The sequence below is a fragment of the Nilaparvata lugens genome, chromosome 1, assembly GCF_014356525.2.
Source record: "Nilaparvata lugens isolate BPH chromosome 1, ASM1435652v1, whole genome shotgun sequence".
Classification (NCBI taxonomy): domain Eukaryota; kingdom Metazoa; phylum Arthropoda; class Insecta; order Hemiptera; family Delphacidae; genus Nilaparvata; species Nilaparvata lugens.
In genome coordinates, this window is record NC_052504.1 from 26,822,902 (window position 1) to 26,844,250 (window position 21,349).

Consider the following 21,349-nt stretch of genomic DNA (forward strand, 5'->3'; position numbering starts at 1 on the left):
AAAGTTTCGAAGAGTAGACCACCTATAATAAATTTTCTTTGCCTTATTGGATTAGAAATAAAAAACAGCATTCAGCAAGCTCAAGTATCACACATGTAACAACAATTTTAGACGATTTTATTAACGTGATATCTTAATCACATCACTTGCTCAAGTCTTCAGCGCAAGGCAAAGTCAGTAAGAAAGATTAATAAGTTTTGATAAGTGAATGGATATAGCCTATAGAACATATTACTTGCAAATAATATCACAATTTTATCATAAATCACAATGTACTGTATGTCGTCATAGGCAAAAATATGATATATAGGCATAAAGATATATCATTAATATATCCATCTCGATATAAAGGATTCTGAATTACAGAGGTTTGGAGCCACAGATTGAAGGCTTTCAACTTGCCCTTTCCACTTGTTCTCCACTCTCCTTCATTATTACCATTCATTTGCTAATCAACACTGCCTGTATTGAATTTTTCCAAGATGATTTGTGGAATGGGATTGCTGCCACCATGCCCGTTTCGCAGATTCTAAATATCCACCAATAATGCCAATAATGTATGACACTGATATCCTGATAAATATTGATTTATCTCAATAATCCTGGAAACGAAAATTCTCCAATAATCCTAATAATCTTCTCAAGCAATAGGTTAACTGAAACCTACTATTTATTATTCTACTGTAATCTACCACCTATATTGTTAAAATTGCGCAAGTTTTGGTTAACTACTTATAGAGAGCGATTTGGATGTGGTCTGAGCATGCAAATCGGCGTGTCCATAATTCTTGGGCATGTTTGAAGAGTAATTGAGGGGGATTTGGAGATGAGAGCCAGAAGGCCGAGTGCACACCGCACCGCACTGCACTGCACTACACCAGTGGTGTCAGCGACAGACGAAATTAAAAGGCGGTGCTTATCATATAGATGAGCCCAAGCGGCGTTCGCCTGTGAAGAATTCTCAACCCAACCGTGAAAACGGATTCTGAATTCAATCGAATTATTTATACTGGCAAAGAGGACGGAAGCCCTCCCACCCCTACACAACCTCCTCTGCCACCCTCCCAACAAACCGCCCCTACACCAATCAATCGCCACCACAATAAATTAATGACTTTCCAAGCTCTAAGCTCATTTCGATCATTGACCGCATGCAAATCAGTGCTCCAAGAACTGTTAAATTGTTTCATCATCTGAATTTGGTTGAAACCAAAACTTTCAAATATGGGAGGATTTCTTTTTCATGTTTTTCCAATGATCCTCCATATAGTATGAAAATGAGAGACTTTGGAATACTGCATCAATTTCATCATCATATTCCTATAAATCAATTATTTTCTTTGAATTATCATTTATCAATAGAATGATAAATACGTGGTGTCTGAGAAACCCAGCAGGGCGGTGGGAACACTACATCCGTAAACAAAGCCGTAGTGCATTCGTGTGACGTCAGCTCAGGTAGGGCTCCTACACCAATAAAATTCGTTGATTTCAGCTGATCTTTATCAGCTAGAGCCCTACCTGTGTGACGTCACACGAATGTACTATGGCTTTGTTCACGAAGGTAGTGGTGGGAAGGGGCTCTTCCCCCTACTACTTCTCAGGTGAAACCATTGCTCCAAACCTTTAATTACATTATTCTGTGAGATAATAAGAATCTCATTAGATTATGAAATAACTCCTCGTAAGAAGTGGTTCAGATTAAGAGTTTCAGAGCTAGAGCCGAAACACATTCGATGAGCTAAATTCAACTCATGAACATTCCTTGTTTGAATACATTCTGTAAAATGTAAAACTCCAATTGACAAATGTTGTGGATGTTATCAAAATTGGAATACTATAGTACTATCATTTCAGCTTATTACTATTTAAAAGTAACTAATATTATAACTACTATTCTTCGGGCCTGAAGAATCTCTAGTAGTCCTTGCTACTACTTTTTTTGGGTTGGGTGGGAGAGAGGGTTCTTATTGCCTTAACATCGCCCACAACACTTGTAATATTTCATAAAGTATGTTGAATAAATGAAATTATCTATCTATCTACTAATACACACGTTAGCAAAGAAGACTTAGTATTGTTGATTATCTTATTATCTCATTTTAGGTGAAATGACAATGTATAATCCTGATGAATTTCAACTTTTATGATTGGATGTTTGTGAAATATGAATTATTGAATTTTTAATATCTCCAATGAAATTATAGATAAATACAGTTTGAAGTTAATTTTGCAGTTACAATCAATTCTATTGGGTTGAATCTTGTAGAACTCATTCAAGGCAATCAAATTATAATAATTTATTGAGTTCTCATAGACCATAGTAGTGAATAATTTACCTTTAGAAATAACAGTATTATGGACAAACTAGTTGAACTATTATCATATTATAATCTAGCCTATTATACTTGATAGAAGATATATGACAAACGATTATAATGATCAGTGTCTGGCATTTTTTATCGAAAGTCTTTCAATAGGATTCATATAAAATTTCAATATACTCTTCATACAACTATTATGATATGAATCATGAACACAGTCTATGCTCAAATCAAGTGAATGACTGTGATAGCATTTAAGTTGTTGATATTTCTTGAGATCTGTCGAGTTGGAAACTATGCATTTCTCAAACGAAGTTCATTGTTCAGTTGGCAGGTCATTCACAACATGTGAGATGTAGCCTACTTCCTATCGAAAACAAAAAATGGGATTGGAGTTGAAGAGGTGAAATAATTAAAAAATCTACATAAATTCAATTGGTTTAACTCTATATTTCACTTTATTTACAACATTTTAGATGTGAGATTTCTCATACACTTTATAAACACTTGAAATACACAATGAGAAACGATAGATACATTCAATGGTAATTTTCTACAATTTATACACAATATACAATATTACGATATGGGGAGATCATCGAACAGGTAATCACTGTCTTTAACTTTCAAACTTGCTCGAATGCATAACTCTTCACCATTATTTTTTGTTCATATTCAGTCTTTTATGCATTCAGTTCTCTTCAAAAATGATTGGTAACATGTGCACCCCCGAATCACACTTCCAAATATGGATTGAAATATTCTGAACATTATTACCCACGAATTTCTTGGAAAAGGGCTCCAAAATGAATGATTTATAAATTATTTTTAAGCTTGAGATCTGGCCTTCATCCATATAATAAATTAATGTAGAGCTGTCCAGCTTGTGGAAGAATGCTTTGCGAAGGAATATTCAATTGATTCGAGTGTAACACATTTATTCTTTCATCATAACTTTATGTTGGATTTATTAATGCTCTTCAGGAAAATAACGAAAATATTCGCAAGAGGAAGATTCAAATGTGTCAATCAGATTGAGAGATCTTTTTGAATCCATCACTGGAACTCCACAATTGGTATGAATAATTATTATTCATACTACTATTTTCAATTATTATTATAGATTAATTCCCTTGCCAAGATGGTTTCAAGGAGAAACTCCACCGAATCTTGCTTCGGAACTGAAAAAAATTCTTCTTAACAAGGTGCAGTGGGAAAAAACTGTAATAACGATTCTTATTGATCGTAATGACGCTTTCACTGATCAAATGGACCGATTCTGATCATATCAACTCATGATTGCTTGTCCGATTGCATTGACATGAGTTGATCAGTCCATGACGGTAATCACTTTTGGCTTTACACAGAACACTGACGAAGTAACTTAGAATTCACTCGATTTTCGTATCAAATGAATACGTGAGGTTCAAGAAGCGTGTGGAAGATGATGAAAGTAGGGATAGGTTTGCACGGGGGGATAATGAGGAGTGTAGGCGAGAGGGTGGTAGAAAGGGGGACCGGTGGCTGGTCCAGGGGGCGGAACTGTGGGGCTGTTGACGTCCATGCCAGGGTTCTGCTTTTTCCACTTGGTGCGTCGGTTCTGAAACCATATTTTCACTTGGGTCTCGGTGAGCGACAGGCTGAGCGCCAGGTTGAGCCGTTCGCAGACGGACAGGTATCGCGTTGTTTTGAATTTGTTTTCGAGCGCCACCAGCTGCTCGTAGGTGAAGGCGGTGCGGGCCCTTCGCGGTTTGCCGCCGCCGCTCGCCGCCAGACTGGACTTACTGCCACCTTTGCCGCCCTTGCCGCCCCCTGACGACCTCTTGTCGCGGTCCTCGCTGCCGCCGTCGCTCAGAGCGCCACCCTCCCCTGACATGCTCACGTCGTCGTCATCCATCGGACTCTGGTCGCCGCCGTACTGTCCGAGACCTGAACCAACACAAAAACAACCGTCAATTAGACTCCCTAATATAAAATAGCAAAGATAATTTCAGTTGAAACAAAATATTTTGAATTTTGCTTTTTCTGGTTTTACAATTTGGACAAAAAATTGTGATGTGCTGTGAAAAGTAAAACTTTTTCAGTTTTCTTACTAAAATTAGAACTGTCTTGACCCTATTCCGAATTGATATTGATCTGAATTTGGAAGAGGAATATTAAAGGATTCACCTCAATATGATTTCAATGATATATGATTTTGTACGAATGAATACATAAATATAGAACAATTTTTTTTTAATTTCAATGCTCATAGCATCATCATCAGTTGAGTAATCATAAGAAGAAAGTTGTTACTGAAGCCGATGGCAAATAATAAAACAACACTAACAATAAAGCTATGAGCATCGAGACTCAAGTTTTGTTTTGAATGAGTTATGAATAGAACTCTCCTAGTAGGTAAATATATTAATTGTATTTTATTTATTATTCCATTCCAAACAATTCTACATCTCTAAAAATGATGTTGAACTCAATTCCAATCGTTTATTTTTATTCTGGAAAAATGGAGATAGTGAACGACGAATATTATGCAAAAAATGCGATTTCAGAAAACATGGATAAACTTCCACTAAATGATCATATCACATTCATTTCTTAATCTGGAACGGTTATTCAACGACAGATCCAACCCAGGTATACTGCAACTAATAATTTGTGATAAACTAATACCCAAGGATGTTGAGAGAGAACGGATTCTCCGTTCACTTGAACAATCAATGCAGAACTTCTTAGATAATTTCCTTGTAGAACTTAAGAAAATTACAACATTTCGACAAAATAATAATCATTTTAAATACAAACGATGATGTCATGACTTGAGGTGGATAATGAGAAACAGCATCAATAACAACTGACAATATGAAAACAAGAGACATGAAGGGAATGAAAAAGAAAAAAGAGGGATTTGAGAATAAAGGAAAGATGAACTGAGTACGGAGATGAAACCATAGTAAGAAACGATTGGAGGAAGACGTTGGGTTTGAGAAATGATTGGAAGGAGACGTTGTGTGAGAATAGAGAAGGGAAGGCTGCATTACTTTGCTGTGCTCGCTCTGCTTCTGAAGGAGGTTCTATAGTAGCTGAGTTAAGTTCGTGTGACGTTTTCCGAAAGGTTAGTGCGGAACGATGGCGGCAAACACTTAAGTGACTCGAGAGTTAATTAGGTTTAATTAAGGCGAGAAGCAAGAGCGTGGAAAAGGGTGGAAGGGGGAGAGGGGAGGTAATTAACTGAGGACTTATCGCTGGTTGCCAACTGCTTACAACGGATTAACATCAAGCAGCTCCTTCTCTGCTCTCTGTTCTCTGCTGCTGTCTTGAGTCCCCGGGCACTACGGGAAACTACGCCGCTCGTTGCACAGGTCGTGCATCGCAAAACGAGGCTAACCAACACCAACTCACTCCTACAAGACGTAAACATACCCTACCACCAGTGACACACATTGTTTCATAGTATAGCTATATTTTGATGTTTGTGGTCACTAATTTCCTATGAATATATCTCTACTTAACAGATAATTAGTAAGTTGCTCTATCTTGATATCTAAACTGGAATCTGATCTAGAACATACCTATAAACAAATCCATACAACAACAAAAATAATACTTTCTAGGATTGTCGAATCTTGGAAAAATGATTTAGAGATAATATTATTGTCTTGTCACCGCTTAGAAAAATCGAGCTACAAAAATAGCTTGATTGGTTTCTGTTATTGGTTGCTGGATAATCATAAAGAGGTTAAGTTTTTTCTCTGGAGGTGTTGTAATGAAATAGCGAGTAGGTAGGTTTTGAGCAAACCTGAATACCACATTCATTCACTATTAATCTCCCAAGTTTTTTGAGCATCATTCTCAGCAATAATAAGTTGATCGATGAAAAATATGTTTTTCTTTTAATATGGTTTCTCAGGTAGAGAGATGAAATTGAAAGAAGGGAATTTCCCCCTTTCACGAGACACTTTTCCGATTAAAATGTAATAAAAATGACTGAATCTTCTTTGAAGGAGTTTCATATTTAAGCCTTTCATTGAATTTAAGGTTCAAAGCGAGAGGAGGGAGAGACGTATCGTCATACACCTATTGACTTTGATTACTTTGTTATCAAAATGAAATAACTAGATGAATAAATACAGCAGGGTGCTTATAGTGGGGAGAGAGCCTCGAACAAAGTAGTTGAATTGATAATCCGAGGGCTGTGCGCGTAATCCTGTAAGGGTTGAAATTGAAGAGGGCAGTTCCCTCTAAGCCTTTCTTATTAAACGAAAATGCTATTTAATCCGTAAAGACCTGATAATGTCTTGTATAGCCTACATATCGAATAAAATCTCTCAGCGAATTTCGCGCTGTAATAGATTGTTTTGAAATTAATATTTTCAAAGAAAAATCGGATGAGAAGCATCATTTAGTTGACAAAAATGATCAGAGTAGAAGGAGCATTCACGACTTTGATTCTGAATCAACTCTTATTATTATTGGATATAATTCTGAATGCATTGGAATATTATTTAATTTTACTGAACTAAATCAAATTCTGCTATTATGTTATTAAAAAAGCAAAGTAGTTCCACTCAACCAGTTTTATTGAATTGCACAAGAGGTTCTTCCAAACTCTACTTAAAAAGAAACTCTAGACAAATAAGTAAATTAGAATATTGAATTTGATAAAAATACTCGAATATATTGATAAATCATACAAAAATGAAATAAAAATAGAAAATCTGGTTTATCAAATTTCACTTTCTCAAGTGTTAGTGAATACTTAAAGTAACATCTACTTACATAACACTCTGAACAGGTCATGACACTATGTCAGATTTTTATTGTACTCATTTATTTTATTTGTGTATGATTTATTGTTAGCATCTTTGAATGTGAATAACTTTGGAACGGTTTGAAGTATCGATGTGTAGTATTTGCCATTAATTTTCTCTCGAAATTCTGCACGGAAATCATGTATCATATGACCATCTTCCCATTCAAAAAAAAAGAAGTTAAATTCAAAATGTCAATCCCAAGATGGCGGACCAAATTTTTGAAGCGACAGAAAATTTTTTTTCCAATTCAAATAGGACCTCCAATGAAACCTACTCTGAAATTATCCTTGTAGAAGAAATATTGAACTGTTACCATAATCCCCATCAACTCTGTAGATACAGACTAAATAAATATGTTCTTGTATGACTAGTGGATGTTTTCCAGTACAGTTCAGTGGATAAAACTGGGAATTCAAATGAACCAGCCCAACCAATTTTCCAAGTTCATAGTTTTGGTCGAACACAAGATTCTTTTTTCACTATTTTTTCCTGCAGCTCCAAAGCTGTGAATGGAGTTTCACACGAATATATATCTGTCTACACTGGAGCAGCGGTCGTTGGTGGGAAGCCCAGCCTGGTCTGGGAAAGAATTGCGAGATGCGATGAGGCTGATGCCTTGTTGGAAGAGGAAGAGCGACGTCCCCGGGGACTCGAAATGGATTGAGTAGAAGGGAGCCATTTCCTTGTTGACAAGTCCCTTGTCATGAAAAAGCGAGTTCAAGAGCATCCTTACACACATGTGCTCGCCTGCTCGGTCCTCCGCGCACGGCTACATTTCCTTTTATGTTCTTGGAAACGTTTCCCTGTCGCTTAAGTAGAAACAATTTGCTTGTACACCTACCATATTCAACAGTGGCAATAAAAGACGATGATAACTGAACCAACATTTTCAAAATTTATTAGAACACCTTGATTATATTTAAGTCAAATTTCATAATTTTCATCCACGTCAAAATATGTTGCTTGATTGTGTAATCTATTTGAAGACGTTTTGTTAACATGTTCTTTTCTGGAGCAGTAGTTTCCTATATGTAAGCTTGCATACACCATTGCAGCACATTCTTCTTTTCATTCCACACATTGATAAGCACAACTTCTGATGTGAACACCAAAGTAAAGTCAACATCATATTCCGCAAAATAGTCGAGACTTGCGACTATGGGATACTTTGAATATGGGAAGTATCCCATATTCTGTTAGTTAATTCTTTTTTACATGGCAGTGGAAATATATATGATTCTTTTTAACCGTCTAGTCGTGACCCTAATTTTCTCTGACGTTAGTCGTGAGCCTGGATCCTGTGGACCCACTTTTTCTATCATGAATAATATATATCACATTTCAAGGAAGAATGTTTTTTTATTCCAATGAATACTTATGAATGCAGAGAGCACTCGTGTAAAGCAAAATTGGATCTTAATTATTATATTTTTCAAAATAAAATAAAGAAAACTTGTATTTTAGAATAGTGAAGAAGTAACGCTTGGATATTGTTTTATATAAAGTGAACAAAAAATTTTAGTGATTAATAAATAATAAACAATAATAAATCTTACGTGCAACAATATTAGAAAGAAGATATGAAAATGGAATGTCATAGTTACTCATAGGGTAGTTTCTAATTTACCCTCAAGCTCATGTTGCATAGTCTTTGCAAAACCTAATAAGTTATAGTGATGAATGGGATAGATCCTGAAACACTACTAAAAACATGGTGGAAATATAGTTCACTTTTAGGGTAATTCAATGTCCGTGGGATCACATATTAAGCTCATTGGTTTCATTATCATCCTACTCAGGGCCAGTATTCATAGCTTGCACTATGAATTTATTTTCAGTATCACTAATAATATCATTGAAATTGAGTTCTAGAAGTCAATTAGTACAATTTTACTAGAAGTCTTTGCATATTGACTGCTTGAATCCAATCACTATCGCATAAAAATGTACATTTGGAAGTAATGATAAAGTAACGTAAGTCGTGAATCTTGGGTCCTGGGGACCCAGAAGGGTCATTTCAAGAAAACAAGTCACAGAGCACTGAAACTCTACACCAAGGTTAATTGTCTACTAACATGAATTTACATTTGTCACAATAGACATTAAAGGGCACGGCAGCAGAATTATAACAACTTAAACAAATATTGGCTGGGTCGCTGGAATCCAGGGTCACGACTAGAAGGTTTAAGGGTTTGGAGCTTCTATTATAAGAAGTTGAAATAGAAAGAACTCGTTCACCGTTGACCTCTGGCTAATCCTAGAATGAGGCAGTAGGTTGCAGTTTCCTTCAGGTAATCACGAAAACAGTCAAGCATTGACAGTGGCCACCTGTCAATGTCAATGCTATTATAGCCATTATTGCCATCTATTAACGTTACCAATTCATGCTTCCTCCTTCCGCCATTCATTGAACACATCATTCATGAATGACGTGCTCTGTTATTGTTTGCATGATTAACCTCGTGTAATGTTTTAATTGAGCTCAATTAGGCGAAGAATGCACGCTTTGTTTCAAATATTGTTTGCTAATTGATGCTCACTTCTATTTAAAATGTTTTACTTTAAGAAACTTCTGATAGTCTATTAATTTGTAAAATTCATTGGGAATCATAGGAAAATAAATTCTCGGTAACCGGAATTAATGGATAAACTATGTTTATGGTAATGCATAAATAGATCATACTACTTGAAATTACTATTCAATTACATTCAATATCTGGGAGTAATTAAAAAGTACATTCGGTTTGAGAAATAAAAATTCCATCCAGCATATGAATGATTTTCTCATTCCTATAAAATAGGAAGATGAAAAAATTGACTTCCATTCATTAGCATCCGATTATTTAGTCTATGATTATTCAGTTAGTCTATGTTTTCATATACCTAGTTGGCTATTATTCGGTTGAGGTGATATTGTAACTAACTAATCGATCAACTTTGTTATCACAATCCTTTTCTGTGAGCGATTCAATTTCCAGTTAACTTGTTAATGAACTGTCATTCTTTTTCTAAAATCATTTGTGGGACAGCTTTCACGTTTCTCCCGATTTCGTCACTTCAAACAATGATGTTTCTCTCATCCATTCCATCATCCGAATTAAAGTCATCCGACTTAAATTTAAAAGAAATTTTGATTCTTTTTTCTTTCTTTAATTCGCTATTTGAAAGCTTTTTATTATTTTGTAAAATTTGTCTGTTTTTTAATCTTATAATCTTTGTTGTACAGTGTTTTAGATTAACTTACAATTGTATTGGAGGGTTTAGTGTAAGAGAGGGCCGGCCGCACCCTAACTTCGCCCTCCAAGGTTTTTAATAAAGGCAGCTAATCAATCAATCATCCAAATACTCATCCACGAGATATCTCCAGATATCAATATTTCCAAGAAAGCTCCAAGCTTAAATGATCAAGTTCAAGCACAGCGTTCAGGTTACAGGTTTCTATCATTTCTTGACATTTTTCATCAGATATGCTTATATATGAGCAAGAAAGATTCAATAAATGACGATGGAGACATCTGAAACGATATTGAAACTAAAAGGCGGAACGGAACAACCATTTGGTTGCCTAAACCAATGATTTCTGTTGGGTCTTAAAGCTATTCTATAATAATATGATCACATACTCCCTAAACATTATTAGATCATTCAATTTTCGGATGCCATTCAATTGAGCTCATTCATGTTTTCGAGCTTACTGTGTATTTTTACATTCTCATTTGAATTCTGAATGTAGGCCTATTCCACTCCTGTTTGCAGGTAAGAATTATCTTGAGCAAGTAGTATTGTATTCAATGACCTGTAATATTAACTGTGTAATGGACTTTGTTATGTATGTAATGTCGTTGAATGAAACTTGATTCGATTTGATGTTCACTTTTTGAGTTCCTTGTATTTTGTATGGGATTACTCCATAAACAATGGGGTTATCTCTCAATTTTCTTGTTATCTTCCATTTTTCAAACGTCGGGATATCTTGCAGCATAGTTTGTAGACTGTGTGCTGTGTGTGATTGTGGGCAGATAGAAGGGCAGAGGTGCGCTGCAAAGAAGGATGGTCATTAGTAACGGTGGTTGGTCATTTAATCGGCTCTCCACTTCTACCTGCAGACCCCCCTCACCCTTGGACAATGTCGGCCATAAGTGATGAAGCAGTAGGTGTTGCACACATGCTAATGTGCCGGCATGGATCGAGTGATCGTTTAGCTGGCGCGCGTGCGGGTGACGGCGAGGATGAGTGAGAGGAGACGCTCAACTGCCGGAGAGGTGTTTACGGTAAGGTTTGCGGGAGCTCAGTCGATAAGCCATAGTCCCTCCCACGCCCTCTCACTCACCATCACCCCACGTCTTCAATAGAAGGGCCTCTTTGTAGGGGCGGGGATGCGGTTTCCATGACGACAATATCGCCTGTTGACTCAGTCTTTCTATCATTATTATCCGGTCGACCCCCTCCCCACCCACCTTACAACAGGACCAACCCTTGTGTTTTGTTTTATCCTTCTTCCTTCCTTCCCTCAACTCCCTCACCCACCACTACAAATACATTTTTGTCTTCGTTCCCCATTTCTCCTCCTGAGAGACTACTCCTTTCAAACCACACCGTTTGCGTTGTTAAGAGCTTTCGGGCAAGAAATGAGAGGGGATTATACTCCCTTTGTGTACAGTATTTATGTCTTCAGCTCTTCTTTTGCGAGTAGACACATTGGAAGACAATCGCAGTTGGAGAAACATTCATCTTTTCCTTCATACTTTTACATCCCATAAACTCAGTTTCTATACATAGTCTACCGTACGGTATAAAGTGGAATTTGTGCATTGTTTGTGGAAACTAAACGGTACAGTACATGAAACTATCGAGAATGGAACAAAAAGAAAGCATCAAAGGAAGTAAAATTTTTTAGTAGGACTAATGATCACAACAAATACTTCCATAAAATGAAAGGATGTAAGGATCATTAGCATTGAATCGTGAGGGAAAATTCTCGCTGATCGATAACATTCATTCTCCACTATTCTCACAAATATTTCACTATTTCATTGAATACTCCACACAGCTTTCAGTTAAAAAAATCTAGAAAATACATTCTGAATAAATCCTCCCTCATTCATCAGTATTCAACATACATAGGCCTACTTTAATATGTAGTCTAGTTGAATAATAATAAATTGCGTCAAACTACAAAGCGGTTATCAATAATTCATTCAAACATTTTAGAATAGTTGTAGAATATTTGAATGAGGGTTGAAACTTCTCAAATGAATTCGAGTATAAATTATAGAGCGGAAGCTGAGCGCAGCATTTAATCAGCACTAGGAAAGTGCTGGTGGTACAAGCACATGCATTATAGTCAGATGGCTGTTAAACCAAGCGATCTTTGACGTTGGGATGGGTTGGACGGAACGTAGGTTTTCCACCATTGTTTGTCGTATCATAATAATGTAGGGGAAGTAGGGTTGAGGGGCTTTTGACGATAGGATGGCAGTAGTAGCTTATGCGATAATAGGCCGGATCGTGTAGAGTATTTGAGAGGGAGGTGACATGGAGAATGTAGTTTGCAGCACATTATGGGCCTTCCCCTCTCCACCCGCCCCTTCCCATCACCATTGACGATAACAATTCACCACGATGCATGTCGCTAATGTGATCGTTGTCACCGGTGAACCCTGGCCCACCCAGTTCATTGTCAACACTTTTTGCACGTTGCCATTGTTCCAGCTCAGCTTATGGGCCCTGCACAAATTACACCCTTCGGAGATATTAATGTCCTTCGGTTTTTACAACGCCGATTATTTTTTATCAGGGCTGGTCGTTTTTGCATTACAGCTAAGGTGTTGCCACCCCGCTGCCTTTGTCTGAAAATGGCCAGCCTGTTTTAAACACGCCTTTCATAAATTCCGGTCAACCGTAACAATTACTATCACCCATAAACTATTAGCTATGAAACATCGAGCTCCAAAGCTCACAGCGATAATAATCAGTTTTCATTACTGGAACAATAAGGATAGTGTCAATCCTATCTTACTAATTTCCACTGTATTCTGAACCAAACTTCAAAACGGCAAATGCAATCAATTGGATTGGAAACTATGAAACAATTGTAACAACTCTTTGTATTGGTAATTTGAATTTGGTTTGACACGCGAGTGACAATTTCACTATAAAGATTGTCGCAGAAATAATGTTGAATAACAAAATAGTTCTGCAAAAAACATTAAGTGAAATCATTACCGCTACCAAACGTACAATGTTTGAAACGTTAATGTTTTTTGCGGAACTATTCTGTTATTCAACATTATTTCTGCGACAATCTGTATAGTGAAATTGTCACTCGCGTGTCAAACCAAATACAAATTCCCAATACAAGGTGTTGTTATAATGGTTTTAAAGTTTCCAATCCAATTGATCGCATTTGCCGTTTTGAAATTTGGTTCAGAATACAGTGGAAATTAGTAAGATAGGATTGACACTATCCTTGGTACTAGGATTGACACTATCAAAATACCCTATCCAATGTTGACTCTTTTTAATATTAAAAAAATGCAAATTCTCAGTCAAAAGCATTTTGATAGGCAGAAGTCGGTTTTTGAGGGTGAGAAACTTGACCAGATTTAAAAGTATATAAACAGAATATAAAGATATTTCAGTTATAAACAAAATATAAAGTAGGATTTAGTTCTAAGCTGCGACATTTTTCACTGAATATAATCATTATTACTGGAAAGAATCAAGTGGGATAATCATTTATCATCCTTGGGAAGAATGAGTAATATACAATGAGTTGATAAAATAAATAACTTCGCGAGTATCAAGGATACGTTACTTGGATCATTAATTTTTCCTTTTTGCTCAGCGTGTTGCAGCAACTACAACATTTCAGGGACATAGTTCCTCCTATTATACGCATTATTATTACTGAATATTATATTTTTTTTACAAATAGATCTTATCCAGTAGGCCTCTAAAGAACACATTCACCACAATGATATCAACCTATGCCCAAATTATGCTGAAAATTCTTTGAAATAATATATAAAAAATGTTATTCTCAATAAGAAAGATCTCAATGTTATTCTACGTCTCCTACACGAATTAGTACTCCAATTATTATGGAACTTGATGTTATCAGAGGAATTATTTAATGGAAGAAAAATTAATAAAAGTCGAATGAATTTCACTTTTATAGTAAATTACATTCTGGATCTTCTGTAATGTAACACTTTACGAATGATACTTAGGCTATATTCTCGTATTAGAATATCATCATTTCAAATGTAAGAAAGGCACTACATCAAATCTTCCAGCGATATGAGAAAATCCTATGGAATTGGTTCCTATCAGCAGTGTTGGTTTGGTATTGAAAATTTCAAATTAATGAGCCAATTACTTCAAGTTCATGTTTTGCCCAATTTGTATATTGAAACATTATCTGAATGTGTCGTATTCACAGCTGCTTTGTGAACCAATGGAACAGCCAATAAATTTTCAATGGCTCCAATCAATTTACAACAGACAATTTTAAAAATGTAGGCTACTGGATTTTTCCACCAAGCGTAACAATAAAATATCCCTCCGGCTATTAATAACGTAGTGGTTGAAAATATGCCCGTATTTTACAATTCACAAATAATGTGTGCTACGTCACAGTAGTAGCTCTGGCAATTGTTGTCCGTAATGGTTTTGTTTAGAAATGAATGAATTCAATAGTATGGCCATCACGTGGATAAAACAAACATCCGTTATGAATAGGTTGCTACGAAGGCTACAAATTGTCACCACTCACCACTCACCGGTCAGCGGTCACCGGCAGTTAGCTGTGATTTGGCGTAGCCGTTCATTCATCATTCACATGTTTTTAATCGCTATTGGAAAATTGGCAATCATTCAAAGTAAGCAATGAATATTTTTGATAGGAGCTTTCTCAAATAATAGAGCTAAGTGATACATGAGAATCAAGTGGTCAACATGTAAATATAGGAGAATTGATTATTGCGGATATTAACGTTAAGATCCCCCAATTGGTAAAACATGCATCACATTCCAATGTAGGGAAGTGGAAAGTAATTATTTAGATGAAGGAAGAAGAAACCGTCGATATAAAGTTATATTGTTTTCATATTGTAAAATTATAAGTAAAGTTATATTCTTATATTGTCGAGGTTGAGTGGAAGACATGTTTTAAAAGTCCCAACTCCGCCTAATGAAGTATTTTTTTCATTTTCATATTGTACTAAAATTTTTGTGAATATAAAAGCCAAATACTTTGGCCATTGTTTTCTTCATTTGTTGGAAATGCGATGCGATATAGAAATTCCCTTTATTCTATCTAGTGATATACCTAATGATTATTAGTTCTGCAGTTGATGGATTAATTGGATATGTAGTCCAGTCACTATATACATTGGTGCATGTATATATTTATAATATATTATTTGGGTACATAAAAGAAGTCCAGAACCAATTTCTTCATGCAAAATTTCCTTGTGCTAGATACAGAATGGCCCAAAAACCTCGTATTTTCGGCTCATTTTCCAGCTTTCAGCTATTTCTGCCAAATCTCGTAATCGGACAGAAAAATTTGCTCTCGCCTTTTTCCTAGATTATGGAATTGTGAATAGAATGGGATCATTCGGAACTCTCTATCTCCAATAATTACTGAGTTATGATTTTTCAAAAATGAGTGAAATTTGAAGAAAAAATCAATTTTGATGAATTTTAGTTTTTGATCAACAATATCTTCCGATTGTTACCATTTAGATGTATAATTCAAAATCCCTTTGGGCGTATTTTTGTGCTCTACAATCTAAGATCAGGTAGAGCGCTCTATCTCATATATATTTCCAGGTACACCTGACAACAATGCTCCTTGTACTGTATTGTGAAAAACACCTAATTTTCAGCTTCAACCATCATCACCAACTACATAGTCTTCACATTGATATTTTGCACAATGACATAAGTTCATAAGATTATGTTCCATGAGAATCACCCGTTAGATGCACTTCATTTCAGTATTTCTAGTGTAGAGGCGTGCTTAAGGACACCTCAAGGATCAAAATTTCACACACTTATAACTTTTGACACAATGCTCAGATTTCATCGTACTACACTTCAGCTGACATCGTTCATTCTTCTCGGCTCGTCAAGGCGGTTCAAAATCATGCATCATGAGTCAAATTCGGTCGAAAAGTGGAAAATTTATTGTTGAGTATACTAAAGCCCATATGTCAATACACAAAAAATGGCCAATTTCTATATTCAAGAGAAGAAAATTGATCAATAACAGGCTAGATGCACTCATTGATCAGGTAAAGTTTCACTCCAAGGTCCATCAATCCAAGCTCATCATTATCAAAGGAACACCCTGCGATCATCAAGCTTTTCATACACAATTGATTGATAAAAACAATATAAAAAATCTTGAAGTACCCTTTATTTTTTAAAAAAACGTTAAAATAGTTCAACAACTAGTTTGGGTGATCACACCATCGCCAGGTTATAAAATAAAATAAAAAAATAAAAGGTACTTCAAGATTTTTATATTATTTTTAACAACTTGAAAAGTAGCCCATGTGAATGAAATGTTTTTACGATTGATTAATATAAATTCAAGTATTTAATTGAGAGTAAGAATGTGATAATTGTCTCACCTGAATGAACCATGATATCGGAAGATGAATTGATGAGATCCAGTTGCGGTCGCCATCGATGCGATGGTGAGAGGTGAGGGTGGGGAGGGAGTTCCTTCTCGCGTCCGGTGAACTTGTTCGGGTCGAGGATGTTCTCGACGGAGAAGGCTAGTCGCCGGTGCGGCTGGGGCGGTGAGGCGACACCCTCGCGGTCGTCGTCGTCGTCATTGGCCGGCGAAGGAGGACTGGAGGGGCTGGGGGGCAGTCGAGTCAGCAGCCGGTGCCGGCTACTGGTCAAGTCAACGGGCGAGCCGCCGGCCGGTGAATCAACGTTCAGCAGGTCTTCCTCGGAGGACACTCGCCGCGGATCTGGACTGGCTGCCGGAGAATGGTCGTCCACTTCTTTCCCGTCGTCGTCGTGAGGCTCAGGCCGGAGAAAGGCGGAAGCCGGGTGATGCAGCAGCCTCGAGCTGCCTGCGAATGTGCTCAGGCTGCGTGGTGACCGCGAGTCGGACGACGATCGGGACGCGGGCCGTGAGGGCGGTGCCTCTTGGTGCAGCAAGCGCTCCATCATCATCATTGTCATGCTTTTGCTGCTTATGTCACTGCCCTACATCACTCAATAAATGCCACAATAATTTAATTGATATTGCATTAGTTTTATATCCTAGCTAACAATGTTTATTCCTTTATCACGTTCAAAAATTCTCACTTGAAAGACAAGAGGTTCTTCTTTCTTTAATATCAAGTCCAAAAATAACACTTTATCTACAAAGAAATAAGTTTACTATATCTTGACTGCTCATCATTGAAAACTATATAACCGATTTTCAATTATATTCTAACAATTTAAGTTAACATTCACTCCAATTCTAACAGTTTATTAGTTCATGATAGAAACTATAAGTTCATTGTAGGAACTACTCATTTAGTTCATGTTCTTATTGGAATATCATTTTTTAGGATTATTTTGATGTTTCGGAGAGTTCTTTGATAGAAAACGTAGATGATGCACGATCGATGAGGACAATTTTGTTATTCTGAGACGTCGTATCTTGTCAGATATTTAGTGATGGACTGCCAGAGCCAGTACAGCACCTGGAAAGTATAAGCAAATTTGTAATTATTAGAAGCTGTGATCATTGAAGTTTTTAATTGAGAATAGAAAAATTCTATAAAATAAAGTGGCTTAAAACAAATCTTGAAGAAGTTGCTTTACAAAAAACTTTACCCGTTCACATGAATTGATGAATACTTTAACAATTGAACATGCTTCTCTCACGAATTCAATAAGACTCTTGCTGATAACTTCCACTAAGATTGAGTACCCTACGGCCTACCTTTAATCGAAATTGAAAGATCATTCTGCATACAAATTCTAACTTAAAGAGCATTGTCACGTAATTCGAGCCAAGTTTGAAAGATTTTTCGGGACAGCGATCATAATAATTGAAAAAAAAATTATTGTGATTCAAGTTACAATCCTCCGAAACTTTGGGAAGTTAATCTCCATACGTATTTTTTCTTGTCTATGATATAAATTTTCTCTACTAAATATCATTAACAAAGACCAAAAGTTCAACATGTCCGTAGAATAATAACCTCGACAATATATTCTAGAGAGGAAATTGATTGACTTTCATGAATGAAATTTCTTCTTTGTACAAGATTCTTCAGATAACATGATTCATTTTTGCAAAAGTTTCTTACTGGAAATGCATTCCTCTACATAATCAATTATTTAGATAATCATAGCCTTACCGTGAAATATATTATCGGATCTGGATAGTTAGTTTAACATGTATGTGAGCTTTCATCCTCGTAGAAGATCACACATTACTCACATTCAATTTAACACAATGATAGATAATGAATGTTTATGAAATAATGACTCCATATCGCATCCGTTCACGAATAACAACAATGCCAATAGATTGACATAGAATAACAACGATTGCTATTTAGTCATTAATGCGACTCATAACTTCGACATGTAAACATGCTTTAACTTAGTTCCAATTAAAAATAGGTCTATCTACATTTATCAACATACAGCATCATCAAATTCAGCTAGTACACTATTTCAAAAATTCACACGGACAAATATTATTAGAAACGAATCTATGATCTTTTAATCGTCAAATTAATGAGATATGGAATAGAACTTCAACAGTGACACAAAAAACATGTGAATGTTATCATTGTTGTCTAAATATATGATTATTTAAAAGAAAGATATTTTTAAAATTGAAACTTACCTGATATTTGGAAAGACGTAACACTATTCACATACTAGACAGTCTGAAACACTGGCTGTGAAATTACAGTAAACTAATAGTCGACTCGGACATGTTTCGGCGTATCCGTTGGGGCAGAGGACCGCTGAACGTGGCAGGCTGTCAAAAGTGCACTGAGGTTAGTTTCAGCTACACATGCTGAGCATGACGGTCTGCGGGTGAAGGGGTGAGCAGGCGGAGGGTGAGCTGCCCTGCTATTGGTGGAGCGGTTGCGCGGGGTGAGCGGTGATTGGCCGAGGGCGTTTTGGCCTGTTTGTCTTTGGCCACCCCTCTTCGGCGTAACATCCTCCGACTCCGGCTCTGAATTAGATAATTAGCGCTACCTTCTAATTGTCTCGGTTTGCTCCTAAACTACTAGCTCTCTTCAATAAACGCTGCTGCTCAGGCACGCACGCACGCACGCTCACACGCGTTCAAGCGTCACTACACGAGCTCGCGATTACAGCTCCGCACAAATTATCTCTGTCAAAGCGCATTATTTTATGGCCCCTAAACGGCTTAAATCGGCCTTCTAGCCTGGCTGCTAGCTGCTGTCTGCCCATCTCATTCCCGTCTGCTCTAATAAAGCACTATTAGAGTTCCAATACTCTGGGCGTTCGTCATCCAATATGGGATATAATTGACATGGATAATTTCAAAATTTTGATAATCATGAAAATTTCAATCCCAGTTCAATTTGAAGGAAAGAGTCGGTAATTGTCCAATTGATTATTTTCATTTGTTCATTACCAACATCTGAAATCGGATTTGAATATGTTGTATATTCTTGTATACCAGAACTTAATTTCGACTATTTTCATGGTTGGTTTAGTTGAATAATGAATGCTGGTTTTAGTGAATTATTATACTATTCATCCTATCACTCTCATTCTCATGATCCCAAGGTCCATACACAATTACTCAACATTTGAGGACTCAGGTAAACTAATATTCAGAATTCAATGAAAATCAAAGTCGAATATACACAAACATGAACATCCATTGATGAAAAACACTATTTGACGTTATGCATATTCTCATTTATAAATGAATTCAAATGTTTTTATCTCATGAAAAACATGAGATACAAAAATAACCATTACTATGTGAACAATAACAAATCTTATGTGAAATAGCAATTAATAATGATACTACAATATTATAATGGTAGATTCAAACAGATTGAACAATCTTCGAATACACACATTTCACATATTTGTGAAACGGAATAAGAATGCAACTCATCCAAGGAGGCTGATGCCTGTTTGTCGGAAGATGTATGGATTTTGACTATTGTAACAATATTTATTGTTACAATTGTGAGTGATGAGAATTATGCGAATTAGCCTGAGAAGTTAGCCTGTTGTGAAAATGGATTTTGCTGTTTTGCTTTTCGGCGTTGTGTTGTGTTGACTCTGTAAGTGTGTGCGTAGAAGCTATGATCCTAAGAATAACATCAATTTTCCTGGAGCAACAGCCTAGTTCATGACCCTTGCTTTTCTGCGTTGTGTAGTGTCGACTCTATAGGTGTGTGTGTAGAAGTTGTGGTATTGGGAAGATCAACGATTTTCCTAGAATATCAGTCTGGTTCACAACCTTATAAGGCAAGGAATTTATAGCTGTCAAGGAAAATAGCTGTCACTTGGTGGGAGAATGTATCTTAAATTGTAGTTGTAACGTTCCTTTCTATTGGTGGAAATTTTTCTAGAGAATAGTGGCTACCAATCACAGTTGGCGTTGGTTGGCTTCCCATCTAGTGAGGCCGTTTGCAGCTGTCCTCGGCAATACGAGAAAAGCGAAGCGCATTCACTCAGCGTCTGTCCTCCGACATAAGCAGTACTAAATGTAGTCTGATCACAACTTTGTGTTAATCATGGCTTCCATGCCAGCTTTAGGCTTTTTTTTTTAGTGTTTGGCTCTGGAACCGTTTGTTTCAGTAGCATTTTTAGTTTTCTTTGCCTCAGTAGTTGCTTTAATTAAGGAGAGAGAGAGAGAGTATCAAATTGTCACCTCACAATGGAGATTTTCCTCCTATAACCGCTACTAAAGGTACGTCATAGATTATAATATAATTAAGGAAATGATTATCAATGAAAGCTTCCATCAGAGTGTTAAATTTGTTGTGATAGATACATTTGAGTGTAATATGTAGAAATGTAGAGTACCATTCAGAAGAAGGAATTGAGAATGATATTTTTGATTTTAAATTATTTTTGAAGAGGAAGCTATTAACCTAAATTTCAATTACTGTTGTTTACATCCAAATTGACTGATGTTTATAGAATATTATTATGAGTTCTATCAGTATTTTTGTT

General features: G+C 36.4%; 1 protein-coding gene across 1 annotated transcript; it reads right to left on the reverse strand.

Moving 5' to 3' along the window:
- Positions 1-2,754: 2,754 nt before the first annotated feature.
- On the reverse strand, positions 2,755-19,485 carry LOC111056367 (homeobox protein slou). Its single transcript, XM_039423747.1, has 3 exons — positions 19,017-19,485; positions 16,780-17,856; positions 2,755-4,253 (listed from the first exon to the last, which is right to left on the reverse strand). Exons 2-3 carry the CDS (start codon positions 17,342-17,344, stop codon positions 3,751-3,753), a joined length of 1,068 nt encoding a protein of 355 aa, XP_039279681.1. The 5' UTR covers positions 17,345-17,856; positions 19,017-19,485; the 3' UTR covers positions 2,755-3,750.
- Between the last annotated feature and the right edge of the window lie 1,864 nt (positions 19,486-21,349).

Bases quoted from the DNA above. Each gene is read 5' to 3' on its own strand.
- LOC111056367 (XM_039423747.1), bottom strand. From the start codon at position 17,344: ATGACAATGATGATGATGGAGCGCTTGCTGCACCAAGAGGCACCGCCC. The intron at 4,254-16,779 runs GTGAGACAATTA...GTGTTGGTTCAG, and splicing joins CGATATCATGGTTCATTCAG to GTCTCGGACAGTACGGCGGC.